Source organism: Musca vetustissima, unplaced genomic scaffold (genome assembly GCF_032173495.1).
Source record: "Musca vetustissima isolate MV318-11 ecotype Yass unplaced genomic scaffold, APGP_CSIRO_Mvet_v1 utg549218, whole genome shotgun sequence".
Classification (NCBI taxonomy): Eukaryota; Metazoa; Arthropoda; class Insecta; order Diptera; family Muscidae; genus Musca; species Musca vetustissima.
Window position 1 is genome coordinate 1 of NW_026876783.1, and position 20,616 is coordinate 20,616.

General features: G+C 34.1%; 1 protein-coding gene across 1 annotated transcript; it reads left to right on the forward strand.

Moving 5' to 3' along the window:
* Window positions 1-18,242: 18,242 nt before the first annotated feature.
* Window positions 18,243-20,246, forward strand: LOC133321336 (uncharacterized; the record flags this gene model as incomplete). Its single annotated transcript, XM_061530429.1, has 1 exon — window positions 18,243-20,246. A coding segment is annotated over exon 1 (2,004 nt), but the record flags the coding sequence as incomplete, so codon positions are not given.
* Window positions 20,247-20,616: the final 370 nt, after the last annotated feature.

The following is a 20,616-nucleotide window of genomic DNA, read 5'->3' on the forward strand; positions in this document are numbered from 1 at the left end:
TAATAAAATAGAAAGTCTTGTGTCTGAGCTCAACGAGATTCAAATTTCTGATTTAGGTGAGCAATGTAGGGATGCAATAATAGCTACTAATATCCTGACAGCATTCAATACGTTCTTGAATAGACTTCAGGATCAACAGATTGTTTCAACTTTTGAGGCTAGTCGTGTATCGACATTTGCCGATGCTTTGCGAATTGCAGAAAGATACGTATCTCGTACAAAACAGAAAGATGTGATGTACCATAATGCACAAGCTAATAGGGATAATAAACATGGTAAAAAGAAATATTAAAATAACGGCAATAATAATAACAAACGATACAACAACAATAACGGTAACAATAACGATAATAATGGCTACAACCGAAATAAAGGGAATAAAAACAACAAAAATTATAACAAGAATGGACGTAATAACAACAATAATAATAACAATAATAAGAATAATAATAGGAACAACAATAACAACTGGAATAAGAATAATAATAATAATGGCAACTTAGTACAGATGGGATTTTAGGTAGAGATTTTCTATCAAAGTATACATGTAATGTTGATTATGACAGGTATATCCTAACCTTTAATTTAAATAGTGAAAGCATCACAATTCCTATACATGATAGTTCTTTCAAAATTAATCAGGTAGTTGTGCCAAAGAGGAGTGAAATCATTCTACCTTTTACCATCAATTTGGTAGAAGACGCAGTAGTATTAAATAGGGAAATTACGAAAGGTGTGTTTTTAGCTAATTCTATAATTCCGAAAGATGGAAATAAGCATATCAAATTACTGAACGTTACTGACCAAGACATGACGATAGATCATATGAAATTAGAAACAGTTCCTTTGAGCAATTATGATATACTTACAGTCAACCATTGTTACTTACACGGTAGTTATACTGACGAACGTTTTGAGAGGTTAATAAGCAAAATTAATTTGGATGATTTAAGCGAAAGTCATAGGAAAGAAATTGTAACTATATTGAAGAAATATCAGTCGACATTCCATCTTGAAGATGAAGATTTAACGACGAACAATTTTTATAAGCAGAAAATTAACCTAGAAGACAAAAGTCCTGTTTATATAAAGAATTATAGATTACCACAAGCACATATAGAAGAAATAAATGCTCAAGTACAAGATCTTTTGAAGAGTGGAGTAATTGAACCGTCAGTTAGTCCTTATAATGCACCATTGCTATTAGTTCCAAAGAAAGGGCAAACAGATTTGAAGAAATGGAGATTAGTTGTTGATTTTAGGAAACTTAATGATAAGATTGTTAATGACAGGTTTCCATTAACTCGTTTGGACTATATTTTGGATAGATTAGGTAGAGCGAAATATTTTTTCAACGTTAGATATGACTAGTTCTTTTCATCAGATTGAACTTGATTGTAAGTCGAGGCCACTAACAGCATTTTCAACACCTAATGGTCATTATCAATATACGAGATTACTCTTTGGTCTCAAAATATCATCTAACAGTTTTCAACGCATGTTGACTATAGCTTTATCTGGTTTAGAGTCTGAAGCATTTCTTTATGTTGATGATGTAGTTTCAAACCCCACAATGAGAATCTCATTAAGGTACTTGATAGGCTGAATAGATACAATTTGAAACTAAACCCTAATAAGTGTTGTTTTTTGAAATCAGAAGTAGTTTGTTTAGGTCACTTGATAACTCCTAATGGAATTAGACCAGATCCTTCAAAATATGATGCGATAACAAAATATCCGGTTCCGAAGAACGCGGATGATGTTAGAAGATTCGTTGCATTTTGTAATTACTATAGACGTTTCATTAAAAATTTTGCAGAAATAACTACATGTTTGAATTCATTATCTAATAAAAATACTAAATTTGAATGGACAGAAGAATGTCAAAAAGCATTTGAGACACTTAAAAATAGATTGATAACACCACCAATTTTACAGTATCCAGATTTCGATAAACCTTTTATTTTAACTACTGATGCTTCTGATTTCGCTTTGGGTGCAATACTATCGCAAGGTGAGGTAGGAAACGATAGACCAATAACTTATGCGAGTCGTTCTTTGGACAAGCATGAGAAAAATAAGCCGGTTTTTGAAAAGGAATTATTAGGTATACATTGGGGAATTCAATTTTTCCATCCTTATCTTTACGGTAGGAAATTTATAGTGGTTACGGATCATCGTCCACTAGTCTCATTGTTTTCTCATAAGAATCCAAGTTCCAAATTGACAAGAATTAGATTAGAATTATCAGACTATGATTTTGAAATTGTGTATAAAAAAGGAATTAATAATACTAATGCTGATGCACTTTCACGTATAAAAATAGACTCCGATATATTAAAAACAATGATACCTCAGAATATTGATGAAAACATTAAGAAATCGCTGGTGATAACACGAGGAATAAAAAATAAATTGCGCAATATTATAAATAAAGAAAATGAGATGACATATCCTGATGAGCCTGATCAACTCAAAGTATTGGAATGTACATCCATTAAAGATATAAAGCTAGCTAAAAAACTAAAATTTATAATTAATGAGTCGACAAAAGAATTCACTTTTCTTGATAATCATTCTGTGAACGAAATGGCCAAAAGATGTAGTGATAATCCTTATTATCTAGATAATATTTTGGAGAAACTATCATCTGAGTTAAGCAGATTGAGTATTAAGAATTTCGCACTTAGTAAAAGTGACGAAATATTTGAAATAATAACCCATGGGAAGCTTAAAGAAAAAATGAATAAATATTTGAAAAATAGTGACGTCAGAATTCTTTTATATGAAAATCCTCGAAAAATCTTTAATGAAAAAGAAAAATATGAATTGATAAAATTATATCATGATACACCATGCGGAGGTCATTTTGGAGTAAAAAAAACATTATTAAAACTTAAACAAAAATATATATGGAAAATATGTGCAAAATAGTAAAGAAATACGTATCTTCATGCGATTGGTGCCAAAGAAATAAACAGATTAGACATACCAAAGAACCATTAATGAAAACTGATACGCCATTAAGCAGTTTTGATACAGTGGTAATTGACACTGTAGGACCGTTGAGACCCTCAGATAATTATAGATATATTTTAACTATGCAATGTGAATTAACAAAACATATAATAGCAGTACCAATGCAGACAATAGAAGCTAAATCAATAGCTAGAAGTTTAAATGAACATTTAATATTAAAGTACGGAATATTTAAGACTCTAAAATCTGACAGAGGCTCAGAATTTGTTAATGAACTGATGGATGAGATGTGTAAACTATTGAATATAGAACAGAAATGTTCCACACCTTACCATCATGAAACAGTAGGTTCAGTAGAAAGAAATCATAGAGTCCTAAATGAATATTTTCTTACTTTTGTTAATAATGATAATTGGAGTGAATGGATACCGTATTATGCTTTTGCATACAACATAACGCCACATGTTGACACAGGGTATTCACCATTTGAATTAATTTTCGGAAAATTACCAACAATGCCAGGCAAAAAAGTAATGAATAATGAACAAATATATGATACAGAAAATTATGCTAAGGAAATGAAGCTTAGGTTAAAAATTTCATTAGAGAATGCTAGGAATATAATTGAACAGACTAAAATTAAGAGAAGTTTAAATTCATTAAGTAATACAAATAGAATAGATATTAAAATAGGAGATTTAGTTTTAGTTAAAAAGGAGAATAGAAGAAAAAATGAATCACCTTATCATGGTCCATATGAAGTAATCAATATTGAAAATTTAAATGTAACTATAAGAATTAATAACAAAGAGAAAACATTTCATAAGAATTTGTTAAAGAAATATCAAAACTAATCTTAAGCCAAAATATTTTTAAACAAAACACTTAATATGTATGAATGTAACCAAAAAAATAATTTATTACCAAATACAAAAAAAAAAAAGAACAAAGAAAAAATACTTAGCCCACTTAAGATCATATTCAATGAAAATAATTATGTAATTATAACTACTTATAAAAAAAGAGAAAAAGAAACAAAAATTATGTGTTACTTGAAACCTAAACAATTTGTCATAAAATGCACACAATTTGTTTATGCACACAAAAAAAAAATTGTATACATTTCTTTTAAGGGTGAGGGTGTAGTGTGTCACCATCACATTATGTTGCCATGCATTTTGATGTTCAGTATTTTGTTTTGTTGAGTTGGTCAGTGCCACAACGAGTTCATTGCTTTCATTGTTTCTTTGTTTTCAAAGCGCTACTCATATGAAGTTCATTGCTTCATGCTTACTCATATGTTGGGCGACAGTTTAGAGTTTCCAATTGGAAACTCAAATACTATTGTAATGAATCAGTGTTCGGCCAATGGGAATGAAGAATATCCCAATAGTAAATTTGATTGAGTGAAATTCCAAAATATGAGTATGAATGAAAATATGAAATGCATGACAACATATGTAAAAATATCACATACACACATACAAATATACTTCGTTGTAAAATAGATTTGTAAGAACTCTTTTCTGATTGGTTAACAGAAAAGAGTATTGAGTGCTATCTAGATTTAAGAATTTTTGTTAGAATTAAAAATTTTATTATAAATACGAAAAGGAAAAATAAAGAGGTCAGACTTGTGCTGACATCCATCAAGCTTGCTCTATCAGCAAGCCAACTAAAAGTAAAAGTCGATCTTATTACTTATGGATTATGCTCATTAATACGACGTTTCAGACGTGAAATGTAAAATTCCGTTTGTACAAACCTTGACATTAGATTGCACTCTGCGTGCATTAAAAATGTGTGCGTGAAATGTAAAATGGGACAAATATAATTTACAAAGCAATGAATTTCCAGGAAGAATAAAGGGAAACTTTTCATTGTATGGAATAGAAGAATTGCTCAAACGTCCATTCACACGCATAATTTTTTGTTCATCAATAAACGGGTTTAACGTCAATAGTGAGCTCTTTTTGGAAAGTGGTTGTTAATTTGAGAGAGATTTATACTCATCTAAATAAAATCTTCGCTGCGATAGAAATATAAGTTTATTTTTTGTCAATGTTATCTCTTTTAAAGATAAATTTGTTGTATCGAACTTGTAATGCTGCTTATACAATTTATGTGTGCGAAAGAAAAATCTGAAAACATACGAAATTACCCTAAGGGCTCTTGTGTATGAAGAAAATCGTTTTAAAATGTGTGGGGCAATTAAAATTTTTAATTTTAGGCCAATTGGATTCGGGTGTTGAGAGCCACGATGGGCCACTCCACCATAATGAATTGGAAATTAAATCATGGGGACTGCATCCTCGAGTTCCTATATCTGCAGGATTATCAAATGTTGGTACATGCCTCCATTTTGCATTCTGAGTGAATTCATGAATTTGTGATGTGCGACTAGCTACAAATGTTTCCCAAGTCCATGGCGGTTTTAATAACCAACCTAACACAATAGAAGAATCAGTCCATAGAGTGATAGGGGCTTTATTAAAATTAAATATTGTCATCACGAACTTTGTTAGCTTAGAAAGTAGTAAAGCACCCATTAACTCTAACTTTGGCAGAGAAATGGTTTTAATTGGAGCAACTTTACTTTTGGGAACCAATAAATTTGAAAAAATTTCAGACTTGCAAGTTTGGGATCTTATGTACTCCTGTGGCACAATATGCTCCTTTTGATGCGTCGCAGAAACCATGTAATTCAATATGATCGCTTGGCATTGACCGTATCCATCTTGGGACTGAAATTAACTCAATTTGAGCGAAATCGAATACTATATTCTTCCATGTTTCAAGGGAATCTGAACAAATCATTTCATCCCAATCTAGACCTTCCAGCAAAATTTGCTGCATTAGCATTTTTGCTTTGATAACTACGGGGGTTATCCATCCTGCAGGATCAAACAATTGAGCTATTGTTGATAGGATTTGGCGTTTTGTAACATTCGAATTAGCTTCTATAGATAAAGGTGAATAAACAAATGAATCATTCATTGCATTCCATTTAATGCCAAGTGTTTTTGTGGAACTAGTTTCTTGAAACCGAAGAAAATTCAAATCATATAAATCTTCTGGGGGCAGATTGGTTAATAACCTACTGTCATTAGTTGTGATTTTCTTTAGTGGAAACCCGGCGGAGTTGAGAACTTCCCTTAACAATTTTAATGAATTAGCAGTTTCATCAATAGAGAATCCACCAGACAGAATATCGTCCACGTACGTTTCTTTGCGTAATAACGTTGATACAGTGGGATAATTTTTCTCCGAATCTGTCGCAAGTTGTAAAAGGGTATGGATTGCAAGGAATGGTGCACAATTTAACCCAAAAGTTACTGTTTTTAGCTGAAAATCTTTTGTTGGACCATTTTCTCGGATTTGGAAAAGAATTCTTTGAAAAGCTCTGTTGTTTGGGTGTACCAGTATCTGGCGGTACATTTTTTGTATATCTCCACTATAAACATATTTATATTTTCTCCAATTGAGAATTGTAGAAATTAAGTCGTTTTGAAGAGTTGGTCCCGTGTATAAATCGTCATTTAATGAAAATCTCGACTTTGTTTTACGAGACGCGTTTAAAACAATTCTTACTCTTGTGGATTTATGGTCTGGTCTGATGACCGCGTGATGAGGAAGATAGTAGGAGCGGTATTTTCCGTCCACTATAACTTCGGAAGCGGATGTTTCTTCCATGTGATCTAAGGTAGTATATTCGTTAAGAACTGCATGGTATTCAGATTTAAACTTTGTATCTTTGGATAGATTTTTCTCCATGCTCGCATATTGCGCAAGGGCAGAGAATCGCGAAGAACCAAGGTGAACTCGGTTGGGAAAATCCTTTTTGAAGGGTAAACGAACTACGTATCTACCATCTTGTTGTCGACATACCGTTTGAGTGTAAAATTCTTCGCAGTGCTTATCTTCATCTGATATAGGTGGAGGATAACTAATCTCTTCTGACTCCCAAAACTTTTTGAGAGTTTCATTGAGTTGATAATTTTCCAATGGTAGTACATTTAAAGAGAATGAGTGTACGGTTTGTGATTTGCATGGGCCACTTAGTACCCAACCAAAGATAGTGTTGTACGCTGAAACATCCCCACAAATATTCTTTTTCATACCATCAAGATTTATAAATCTTTCAGAATCGTTTCCAAGAATTAGGTCTATATTAGACGACTTATTAAAATTCGGGTCTGCTAAATTTATACGCTGAAGTTCTTCTGAATGGGGCACCGAAAAAGATGTGGAGGGTAAGCGTTTTATTAATTTTGCTAGCACTATGGCGTTGACTATGCAGCTGAAATCTATATTCGGTGCCACTATTTTAATACTACACTCTTTATCAGCAGTTTGAGCAATTCCGCCAATACCTGATATGTCAAAATGGGATCTACGATATGGTATGTGTAATCTGCTACGAAGCTTTTCAAATATGAAAGTTCTTTGGGAGCCAGGGTCTATTAGCGCGCGAATAGTAACTATTTCGCCACTGTGTTCGATTTGAACCAGAGCAGTTCTCAATAATATGGTTTCATTATTGTATGAAATATTGGCTTGAACCGGCGCATTTTGATTTTTTAGAGAATATTTCTTCACAATTATATCAGAAACGGAGTTATCGGCATTGTTATTTTCCTGTTTCAGAGAATTACTTTTATTGGGTAGGTGGAGTAGAGAGTGATGATGTTTCTTGCACGTCGTGCAAGTATATTTACTTCTGCATTTAGATTTTAAGTGAGAAACGGATAAACAATTGTTGCACAGTCTATTTTTAAAAACAAAATCAATTCGTTCCTGTGATTCAAATTTTCGAAATTCTAGACATGATTTTATCATATGATTTTCTTAACAAAGAGGGCAAATCATGTTTAACTTTTCAGAAGAAGAGTACGTCTGAATTTTGGATTTATATGAATTAGTAGGTGGTATACTGAGCCTACCTTTCGTAACTCGTATGCTTGAAATGCGTTCAACTACTTCAAACCTGTTGTACAAATGTACAACTTTGTACAAATGTAAAACTTTCTTTCTTTATTTGATTTTCTGAGAGATTTGAATATTGAGTGTTTTGAGAATTTTGTACTAGGTATTGTGAAGCACTGCTTTGTCTTACTGAATGTCCAGCAATTTGTAGAACATCTATAATTTGAGCTCGAGTGGCATAATATGCTTCTGAACAAACCTTGAAATTTACTTTAGCTTTCTCATCCAGCTCTCATAATCCAACTGCAATTTTTTCCATCTAGCTTCCAAATCTTCTAATTTTATTCCTAAAATAGAGTCTGTTTGATCTGTGATATTACATTTTTCAAACTTGCTACAGAAATTGATCAATTGATCGCAATCAAATAAGAATTTGTCGTGAATTATAGATGGTCTTAATGTAGACTTTGTTGAGCCTTGACCCGTAGCCGAGTCTGTGGATTTTTCTTCGGAACTACTATGTAGGATTAGTCGGCATTTTGAAATTTTAATTTCAGTGAGTAAGGGAGTTTTTGTTGGTAATTCTAAGTTAGCTTTCTGAAATTGGTGTATAATAAAACTGTTTTGAATATTTGGAGAATTTGTATAGCGAATATGAATTGAATTTGCGAATATAACAATTCAGGTTAATTGTAAACCTTTAAAAATTGTGGGGTATATGTTTACAGGGTGTATATAGTAAAAGGTATTGCTTGTAGCAGAGGTTATTTGTAAACCTTTATAAATAAATTTATTTGGAATGTATTTGTTTGACGAAACAAGAATTAAATTAAACGTATATGATTGATTCAGTTTTTTTTAATATGCTGTTAGATAGTGTAAAAGTGACCAAGAATGTCACAGATGAGATATGAACTGATTTTTTTTAATCTGCTCTCATAAATTTATTCTCTTCCATAGCATTTATTAATAAATCGTTATAAACCAATGGGTTGTTAAAGATTACCAAAGGAGTACACAATGATATTTCAATGAGTTTTAAAATCTGAATATATTTCAATATCGCTTAATTGTACTCTGCTGGCTTTGTTTAATTTTTGGTTATTAATAATATTAATAACCATATTTGGTTATATATAATATTAAAACGCCTACAACTGTTGCATCAATTTACTTATTATGTCTGAATAGCGACTGGGTATTCAAACGTAATGTTGAGCTCTAGTGCGTTCATCAATGTTTTTTTTATTTCAATTACCTTGAGCGTGTGTTGTTGTTATAAAAAATCCAAATTGTTTTGCTTCGATGGCAACTTGGTTTGGAGTGATAAAATGTGTAAAGGAGAAATCATACCATGTAACATCACTTCACTCAATTCAGCATTTGTTGTTTGCTCTTTCTTTATTTATTTTTATTCAAAGATATATTGGGCTTTGCACTGCGTATGCCAGTTTAGAAAAACACTCAACTCTTGCTTTCTTTTTATATTCTTCTCTTTATATAACTATCACATGGAGATTTTACATATGCATGTATATAAGTAATTTTTTTTACTTGATCTTCTATATATAACTTCAATTTCTTTAGAAAACGTGATGTAATATTCACATGAAATTTAAATTGGCAAACTTATCAAATTGTGTTTTCTAATCGATTTACGTATCTTTTGCGTTTTTTAGCGAATTAACACAAATTTATCACATTTGCCTATCAAATTTAACCATTTATAATTTGTGTGTTGTTAGGGAACTTTAACACCATCTTTACGAATTAGCATATGAAATACAAGCAATTTTCGTGAAATTTTAATTTTATGAATTTTTTCTCTTACATTTACACATTTTTATTTGTGTTAGTTTTCACTTTTCACCCATGTGCGTGTTCTGATGCTTACCGAATTTTGACTGATTTGCTTAAGTTTTGCTTTGACGCATTTACCTCTTTCGTTCTCCGTTTTGTGTGGGTCTCGTTTGTGGATCTTGTTTGGTTGTTCTTCTTCTCGGCGAATGGACCATGTAGACGGCTGTAGGTTGTTAGGTACGATGAACGATGACAAAAGAGAACAAACCTCCAGACTTCTATTTAAGTAGTGGACTGTATGGTTTTAGGAAAGACAACGATGATCATCCACATAAAAGGGCTGACGACAATTGACTTTTAAATGAAACGCTGTATTTCAAATTCAGTAATTTATTTTAGGTGTTTACAGCAAAATGGGTGTAGGCCAAGTGAACGAGTTTTAGTAGTCTTATATCCTAGGAAGCTAAAAACTAAAAGTTTGTTTCCTTAAAGAATTTTTATCCGTTTAGTTAACATTGATGTTAGCTTAAATTAGTACTAAGGGCTATCAATTCATTTAAGTAAAGTTAATTCACAATAAGTCTCAAAATTTCAGTTATTTTCAAAATTCAAAAGTAGTTAATAAAATAAAAGATAGTAAAAATAGGATAATTAAGTACAAACTTATGAAGTTTGTACAACCCCATATAATGGTACTCCCCAATTTTCGGTATTTTGGGATTCTTGAGCGCGTTTTTCAACCGAATTTGCTGCAATTTGGTATTTTGTAGTCGTATATGGTAACAAATCTCCCTACCAAAAATTATTAATATCCGCCCCCTTTTTGGGGTAGTCCCCATATAACCCCCCTTTTATACCCTTCACCATAGTATGGAGGGTATATTAATTTTGTCATCCCGTTTGTATCTCATCGAAATATTCATTTCCGACCCTAAAAAGTATATATATTCTTGATCAGGGTAAAACTCTAAGACGATCTAGCCATGTCCGTCCGTCTGTTGTAATCACGCTATCTTCTGAAGGAATTGAGATAGGGTGCTGAAATTTTGCATAGGTTTGTCTTTTGTCTGCAGGCAGGTCAAGTTCGATGATGGGATATATCGGTCCACGTTTAGGCATAGCTCCTATATAAAGGTACCCCCAATTTTCTGTAGTTTGGGGTTCTTGAGAGCGTTTTTCAAACGAATTCGCTGAAATTTGGTACATTGTGTTCTTATTGGGTACTAAATGTCTCCACAGGTTCGGGTTCGAAAATGTGGACTATCGGTCCACTCCCTCTGATACCTCCCACACAGGTGCTAGGCCTAAATGCGGGTTATAGTTCATGTATAGTTCATTATCGAACCTTACGTTCTAACTTTATCTCGATATCTTCCGCAGGTTAAATGATTACGACAGACTCTTAGAACCAAACCCAAAACGCGGAACAAATTAGATAACTAATTTAATATAAACAAGTGGAAACGTTAAGTTCGGCCGGGCCGAACTTTTGATACCCTCCACCATAGATATACTAAAAGGTATTTGAAATGAATATGTAGGGAAAATAACTAAAAGTGGAGCTATACCGACATTTCTACAACGCGATTATGTAAACCATAATGTGAACCATGTTCCACAAAATAATGATTTCATCCAACCTGTGCCTATCTTATTATTCTTCCAAACTTATTTCAGGTTCGAAAATGTGGACTATCGGTCCACTCCCTCTGATACCTCCCACAGGTGCTAGGCCTAAATGCCGGTTATAGTTCATGTATAGTTCATTATCAAACCTTACGTTCTAGCTTTATCTCGATATCCTCCGCAGGTTAAATGATTACGACAGACTCTTAGAACCAAACCCAAAACTCGGAACAAATTAGATAACTATTTTAATATAAACAAGTGAAAAAGCGTTAAGTTCGGCCGGGCCGAACTTTGTATACCCTCCACCATAGATATATTGACAGGTACTAGAAATGAAAATAAAGGAAACATACCAAAAAGTGGACCTATACCGACATGTCTAAAATCGGATTATGTAAACTATAATACAAATTTCAGAAATTTTTAATTAATAATTCAAATTCGAAGATGGGGAATATCGGTCCACTCCTTCTGAAACCTCCACAGAGGCTAGGTCTAAATGCTACTATAGTTCATTATCGAACCTTACGTTCTAATTTTTACCTCGCTATCCTCTGCAGGTGAAATGATTACACTAGAGTCTTAGAACCAAACTCAAAACGCGGAACATATCAGATAACTATATTAATATAAAAAAGGGGGTTATATGGGGACTACCCCAAAAAGGGGGCGAATATTAATAATTTTTGGTAGAGAGATTTGGTACCTATTAAGAACTCAAAATACTAAATTAGAGCTAATTCGGCGGCAAAATACGATCAAAACCCCCAAAATTCTAAAAATTGGGAGGTACCATTATATAGGGGCTACCAGAAAAAGTGGACCTATATTTATAATTTTTTGTGGAGACATTAAGGACCCAATAAGAACCCAATGTAGCAAAGTTCAGCGAAAAACGTGCTCAAGAACCCCAAAATACCGAAAATTGGGGGGTACCCTTATATGGGGGCTACCTGAAAAAATTGACCTATATACATATTTTTTTAGAGAGGTTTGGTACCTATTAAGAACTCAAAACACTAAATTACAGCCAATTCGGGAAAAATACGACCAAAACCCCCAAAATACTGAAAATTAGGAGGTTCCGTTATATGGGGGCTACCAGAAAATATGGACCTATACTTATAATTTTTTGTGGAGACATTTAGTATCCAATAAGAACCCAATGTACCAAATTTCAGCGAATTCGGCTGAAAAAGGCGCTCAAGAACCCTAAAATACCGAAATTTGCCGGGTACCCTTATATGGGAGCTATGCCTAAACGTGGACCGATATATCCCATCTTCGAACTTGACCTGCCTGCAGACAAAAGACAACCCTATGCAAAATTTCAGCACCCTATCTCAATTCCTTCAGAAGATAGCGTGATTACAACAGACGGATGGACATGGCTAGATCGTCTTAGAATATATATACTTTATAGGGTCGGAAATGAATATTTCGAGGAGTTACAAACGGAATGACAAAATTAATATACCCTCCACACTATGGTAGAGGGTATAAAAAGGGGGTTATATGGGGACTACCCCAAAAAGGGGGCGAATATAAATAATTGTTGGTAGGGAGATTTGTTACCATATACGATTACAAAATACAAAATTGCAGCGAATTCGGTTGAAAAACGCGCTCAAGAACCCCAAAGTACCGAATATTGGGGGTACCCTTATATGGGGGCTACCCGAAAAAATGGACCTATATTCATAATTTTTTTGTGGAGATAGTTGGTACCTATTAAGAACTCAAAGTACCAAATTACAGCCAATTCGATGGAAAAATACGACCAAAACCCCCAAAATACTGAACATTAGGAGGTACCGTTATATGGGGGCTACCAGAAAAAGTGGACCTATATTTATAATTTTTGTGGAGACATTAAGTACCCAATAAGAACACAATGTACCAAATTTCAGCGAATTCGGTTGAAAAACGCGCTCAAGAACCCCAAAATACCGAAAATTGGGGGGTACCCTTATATGGGAGCTATGCTCAAACGTGGACCGATATATCCCATCTTCGAACTTGACCTGCCTGCAGACAAAAGACAACGCTATGCAAAATTTCAGCACCCTATCTCAATTCCTTCGGAAGATAGCGTGATTACAACAGACGGACAGACGGACGGACATGGCTAGATCGTCTTAGAATTTTACCCTGATCAAGAATATATATGTGTTACAAACGGAATGACAAAATTAATATACCCTCCATACTATGGTGGAGGGTATAAAAATGGTGAGCGGCATTAAAAGACAGACGAATGCTGTAGTATGATTTTTGTTGATAAGAACTATTGGGGAGAATTATGATACGGAGCATAATGAATTTCGCAATCTTATGCAACTATGATGTTTAGAGAAACATAAAAATTAAAACAGCACACAGCTGTCATTAAAACTTTAGCCGGCGGCAAAAATGTCGTATGCGGCATTGTACTACGGTACAAACAGCCCAAAGCTGTCGGTTGATATTTTGCCGGCGGCTACATAAACATAAGCGGCACTGGACACATTTACATGTAAACAATGTAAATAGTGCAAATAAAATTACATACACCCACACATATGTTTATGTAGCCACCGGTAAATTCCAGTGCTGAATTCCAAAATATGGAAAATTCGCACTGCTCAAACTGGTTTGCTATGACATTGCAAATTTCAGTTTGGTCTAGTCTTTTTTTGATCGTCAAACCGCGAAACAGTGTCCCCCCCCCCCCCCCCCCGTGACAAAGTGCAACAAAAACAGAAACAAAGTGACATTAACAAATAAAGTTTTTTTTTATAGATCCACAAAAAACGACACAGCAGATTCATCAACAACAAACCAAAGTGGGTACAAACAAAGAAACCGCCAGTGAGAGTTGGGCGAAAAATAAATTAAACTTAAATTGGAAAACGAAAAAACTTAAACCTAGTGAACTTAAAAATACCTTAAAATTTACATTAAAATTAATACTTAAATCTACTTAAACTAAAACATGTTAAAATCTAGTTGAATTAAAAATACCTACAATCTAATTGAATTAAAACTAACTAAAATCTACCTGAATTAAATAAAAAAAAACCTAACTGAAAAAACCTACTTATAAAATAATGAATTAAAATCTAATTAAAAGCTGTACATATATATATAAATAACACAATTCTAAACCGACATACATATATAAGTTAAAACATAAATGTACAAAAAAACCAACAAATCGAATAAAAGCCTAAAATGAATTGAAAAAATTAACCTAAATCTTACAAATTAAAAAAAGGCAAGAAAGGTAAAAAGGCGTAAGTGCGAAACATTTGGTCCTTAGCGAGCCGAATATGTGAGGTTAAGGAAAAACTTAACCAAATTCAAAAAAATTATATACATATATATATATATATATATATATATATAATAACAAATTTTTAAACAAAAAAAAAATATTTTTGAACATTTTCTTCGAAAGTCTGGTGGACAGACAGACCCACACATCCATAAATATTTTAACCTACAAATTTTTAAAAAATATTTTTGAACATTTTCTTCGAAAGTCTGGTGGACAGACAGACCCACACATCCATAAATATTTTAACCTACAAATTTTTAAAAAATATTTTTGAAACATTTTTTCAAATCTTGTCTGGTGGACAGACACATACATACAACCTTTTTATTTATTTTTTCTAATCAGGACATCGAACTGATGTCCTATATCTATAACCAACAATAATTTTTGCCTTTCAGCATTTTTAAAGATTTTGTCTTGCATCTGTCAAAGCCCCCGTAGCTTCGAAGATCTCAAGACATAATCATTCTGTGACCCAAAATATTTTTTCTTGCATTTATTGCGGAAATATTTTGCTGGTAAACATTTTTTTCTCCTTCTCAAAGTATAATTGACACAATTCTCTGACCCGGACCTGAGCTAAGCTAGATTTTCTCGTGAAATATTTAAACTTTAACGATTGAACAATTTCTTAAGCGGCTTATATAAAAATATTTGGATTTTTTTTTTTCAAATATATGTTCCTTTATTCTGTTCAAATTGGTTTTCCTTTGTTCAACCATTCATCGTTGAATTTCATTTCGCTAACGTTTCGACGGAAATATTTTGTGAAATTTTGATTATCAAAATTTCTTTAAAAATTTAACCCTCAGACGAATTTAGTCCTTCTCATTGGGCTACTTTCTCTTTTTTTGACACAAATCAAAATCGTTGCAAAGACAAAAGCTCAAAATTCGACATGGACAAAACACTATGCGACAAATTCGCAAATTGCGTAAATGATCTACAGGATTATATTTCCATATTTTCCATAACCAACCCGGATGACACAATACACACATTGGAAACCACTCGAATGGAACTAAACTCAACATGGGACCAGGTCAAAAGGGCTTATGTGGATTGTCGAGACCATGTTCCGGAGAAGGATGAAAAACCCATTGATAAAAACAAATTGAGGAAACACTATATGGAGGCAATGGACTCGTACAAAAAGGCGCTGAGCTCTATAAACTTACAGATTCAAACAACTCTGGACACACAAACACTAGAAAAAACCAAAAGGGAATCAGAGAGGTCACAGAAAGACAAGGAAATGGATTTTACGCCGATATCTCGTCTGCCACCATGTGATACGGATACCTTCAAAGGAGGATATAGCGAATGGCCTACTTTTAGGGATTTATTTTCGGCAATCTATATAAAGAATTCAAAATTAAGCAAGGTCGAAAAATTATTTCACTTGACCCAGAAGACCGCTGGAGAAGCAAGGGAAATTATCAGCAATGTTCCGCTAACTAACGATGGATTTGATTTAGCCTGGAAGAATCTTATTGATCGCTACGAAAATAAAAGGATGCAAGTCAATGAATTGATTAAGACCCTTTTTAATTTGCCTAATGTTTCAACTGACTCAAGTCAAACTATACAGAAGCTGCAGCGCACTGTGAATAGCTGCATTCGGACTTTGGAGACCCTCGATGTCGATGCGAAAGGATGGGATCCTATATTAATATATATTTGTTCGACGAAATTACCCAGAAATTTCCTGGAGGAGTTCGAGAACTCTCTAACGGATTGCAAACTTCTTCCAAAATGGGAACAATTTGATGCTTTTTTGACAAACAAATTCAAGACAATGGAATCGGTGGGGAACATAAAACCGTCCACGTCAAAAAGCAGTCAATCAAAACCATCTGGGAACAACAAACCGAGATTTTTTAACTCTTTTCAAACAAATGTTTCGAAAAATGGCAACAACTCTGGAGGAAAACAAACTCATTACACTCAGCCTCAATCAAATAAGGCACCTAGTCCTCAACAATGCCAATTATGCAAAGCCAATCACTTCATAAGGGATTGCAACGAATTCTTGAAAAAGAATGTGAATGATCGAATTCACTTGGTGAAAACTTCACACTTATGCTACAATTGCTTGTCATCCAACCATGGAGTAAAGGACTGCAAAAGTCGCTTTGGCTGTCGAACTTGTACGATGAGACACCACACTTTGTTACACAAGGGAACGGAAACCCAATCAACAAACACATACCTAGCTCGAGTGGAAGCATAACCTAGTAACAGTGCTGCCACTCTTACAAATCAAATACAGTCCACTACGAATCAAGAATCAACTACTGTCACTACTTTGACCCTTCAGGATACACACGTTGAGACTCAACAATCTGGGGGAACTTTACTTTTTACGGCTATCGTACAAATTGAAGCCAAAGGACAACTTTACGATGCCAGAGCACTCATTGACTCTGGATCACAATCAACATTTATCTCGGAAAAAATGAAGAACCTTTTGAAACTGCCAACTCGCAGCAACTTGATCCATGTAATAGGACTTATATATATATATATATAGTCAATATATATGTACCACATATATATAAATACATATACCGCTACGGGAAGCAATCCGCTTGTTCGCCATATTGACCCAAGCGTCTGCTGGAAATATTTTAACCTCAAAATTTTGAGGAATACTCAATAAAACAAATTTAAACTCAAAATTGAGAAGTTTTTTTGGAATTTTTTTTTTCTTCGAAGGTCTGGTGGACAGACAGACGCATACATCACTAAACATTTTAACCTACAAATTTTTAAACAAAAAAAAAATATTTTTGAACATTTTCTCCGAAAGTCTGGTGGACAGACAGACCCACACATCCATAAATATTTTAACCTAAAAATTTTTAAAAAAATATTTTTGAACATTTTCTTCGAAAGTCTGGTGGACAGACAGACCCACACATCCATAAATATTTTAACCTACAAATTTTTAAAAAATATTTTTGAAACATTTTTTCAAATCTTGTCTGGTGGACAGACACATACATACAACCTTTTTATTTATTTTTTCTAATCAGGACATCGAACTGATGTCCTATATCTATAACCAACAATAATTTTTGCCTTTCAGCATTTTTAAAGATTTTGTCTTGCATCTGTCAAAGCCCCCGTAGCTTCGAAGATCTCAAGACATAATCATTCTGTGACCCAAAATATTTTTTCTTGCATTTATTGCGGAAATATTTTGCTGGTAAACATTTTTTGTTCTCCTTCTCAAAGTATAATTGACACAATTCTCTGACCCGGACCTGAGCTAAGCTAGATTTTCTCGTGAAATATTTAAACTTTAACGATTGAACAATTTCTTAAGCGGCTTATTTAAAAATATTTGGATTTTTTTTCAAATATTTGTTCCTTTATTCTGTTCAAATTGGTTTTCCTTTGTTCAACCATTCATCGTTGAATTTCATTTCGCTAACGTTTCGACGGAAATATTTTGTGAAATTTTGATTATCAAAATTTCTTTAAAAATTTAACCCTCAGACGAATTTAGTCCTTCTCATTGGGCTACTTTCTCTTTTTTGACACAAATCAAAATCGTTGCAAAGACAAAAGCTCAAAATTCGACATGGACAAAACACTATGCGACAAATTCGCAAATTGCGTAAATGATCTACAGGATTATATTTCCATATTTTCCATAACCAACCCGGATGACACAATACACACATTGGAAACCACTCGAATGGAACTAAACTCAACATGGGACCAGGTCAAAAGGGCTTATGTGGATTGTCGAGACCATGTTCCGGAGAAGGATGAAAAACCCATTGATAAAAACAAATTGAGGAAACACTATATGGAGGCAATGGACTCGTACAAAAAGGCGCTGAGCTCTATAAACTTACAGATTCAAACAACTCTGGACACACAGACACTAGAAAAAACCAAAAGGGAATCAGAGAGGTCACAGAAAGACAAGGAAATGGATTTTACGCCGATATCTCGTCTGCCACCATGTGATACGGATACCTTCAAAGGAGGATATAGCGAATGGCCTACTTTTAGGGATTTATTTTCGGCAATCTATATAAAGAATTCAAAATTAAGCAAGGTCGAAAAATTATTTCACTTGACCCAGAAGACCGCTGGAGAAGCAAGGGAAATTATCAGCAATGTTCCGCTAACTAACGATGGATTTGATTTAGCCTGGAAGAATCTTATTGATCGCTACGAAAATAAAAGGATGCAAGTCAATGAATTGATTAAGACCCTTTTTAATTTGCCTAATGTTTCAACTGACTCAAGTCAAACTATACAGAAGCTGCAGCGCACTGTGAATAGCTGCATTCAGACTTTGGAGACCCTCGATGTCGATGCGAAAGGATGGGATCCTATATTAATATATATTTGTTCGACGAAATTACCCAGAAATTTCCTGGAGGAGTTCGAGAACTCTCTAACGGATTGCAAACTTCTTCCAAAATGGGAACAATTTGATGCTTTTTTGACAAACAAATTCAAGACAATGGAATCGGTGGGGAACATAAAACCGTCCACGTCAAAAAGCAGTCAATCAAAACCATCTGGGAACAACAAACCGAGATTTTTTAACTCTTTTCAAACAAATGTTTCGAAAAATGGCAACAACTCTGGAGGAAAACAAACTCATTACACTCAGCCTCAATCAAATAAGGCACCTAGTCCTCAACAATGCCAATTATGCAAAGCCAATCACTTCATAAGGGATTGCAACGAATTCTTGAAAAAGAATGTGAATGATCGAATTCACTTGGTGAAAACTTCACACTTATGCTACAATTGCTTGTCATCCAACCATGGAGTAAAGGACTGCAAAAGTCGCTTTGGCTGTCGAACTTGTACGATGAGACACCACACTTTGTTACACAAGGGAACGGAAACCCAATCAACAAACACATACCTAGCTCGAGTGGAAGCACAACCTAGTAACAGTGCTGCCACTCTTACAAATCAAATACAGTCCACTACGAATCAAGAATCAACTACTGTCACTACTTTGACCCTTCAGGATACACACGTTGAGACTCAACAATCTGGGGGAACTTTACTTTTTACGGCTATCGTACAAATTGAAGCCAAAGGACAACTTTACGATGCCAGAGCACTCATTGACTCTGGATCACAATCAACATTTATCTCGGAAAAAATGAAGAACCTTTTGAAACTGCCAACTCGCAGCAACTTGATCCATGTAACAGGACTTAGTCAATTTGTTTCGGAAACTTCAACGAAGTCTTGCTTATTCACCATGAGATCCAAATACGACCCTAGCTTTAAACTGGAGGTATGGGCTCCAGTTTTACGAACGTTACCTTCGAATCTGCCACCACAAAACTTAGATAAATCACAACTTAGAGACATTACATCATTGGAATTGGCTGACCCGAAATTCTACATCAGTCAACCCATTGACTTACTTATTGGAATGGACATAGGACCATTAATATTCACAATTGGAACACCAATGAAGATATTTGGATCAATTTTGACACAGCAAACCAAATTTGGATGGATTGTTGGAGGACCCATACCAGGAAATACAATACAAAGGAATCAAATTTCATTACTTAGCACCACATCGATTGAGAAGGTACTTACACGTTTTTGGGAGGTGGAAGAGACCCCTAAAAAAGTTTTACGGTCAGAGGAAGACCAATTTTGCGAACGCAATTTTACTGAAACAACCATACGGAATAAGGATGGAAGATATGTGGTGACTCTCCCATTCAAAAAATGCGAAATACTTTTGGATCCGACTCAAACTAAATTTCAAAGGATTCTCTTCAGACAAACACCTGAAGACCCAATTGAAGATTATGAGCTGCTGACAGTTACATTTGGAGTTAATTGCGCACCATATTTGGCACTGAGGACACTTCTAAAACTGGCAGAGGACATACAGGAGGTGTATCCAAGAGCCGCGAATATAATTTTAAACAATTTGTACGTTGATGATGTGC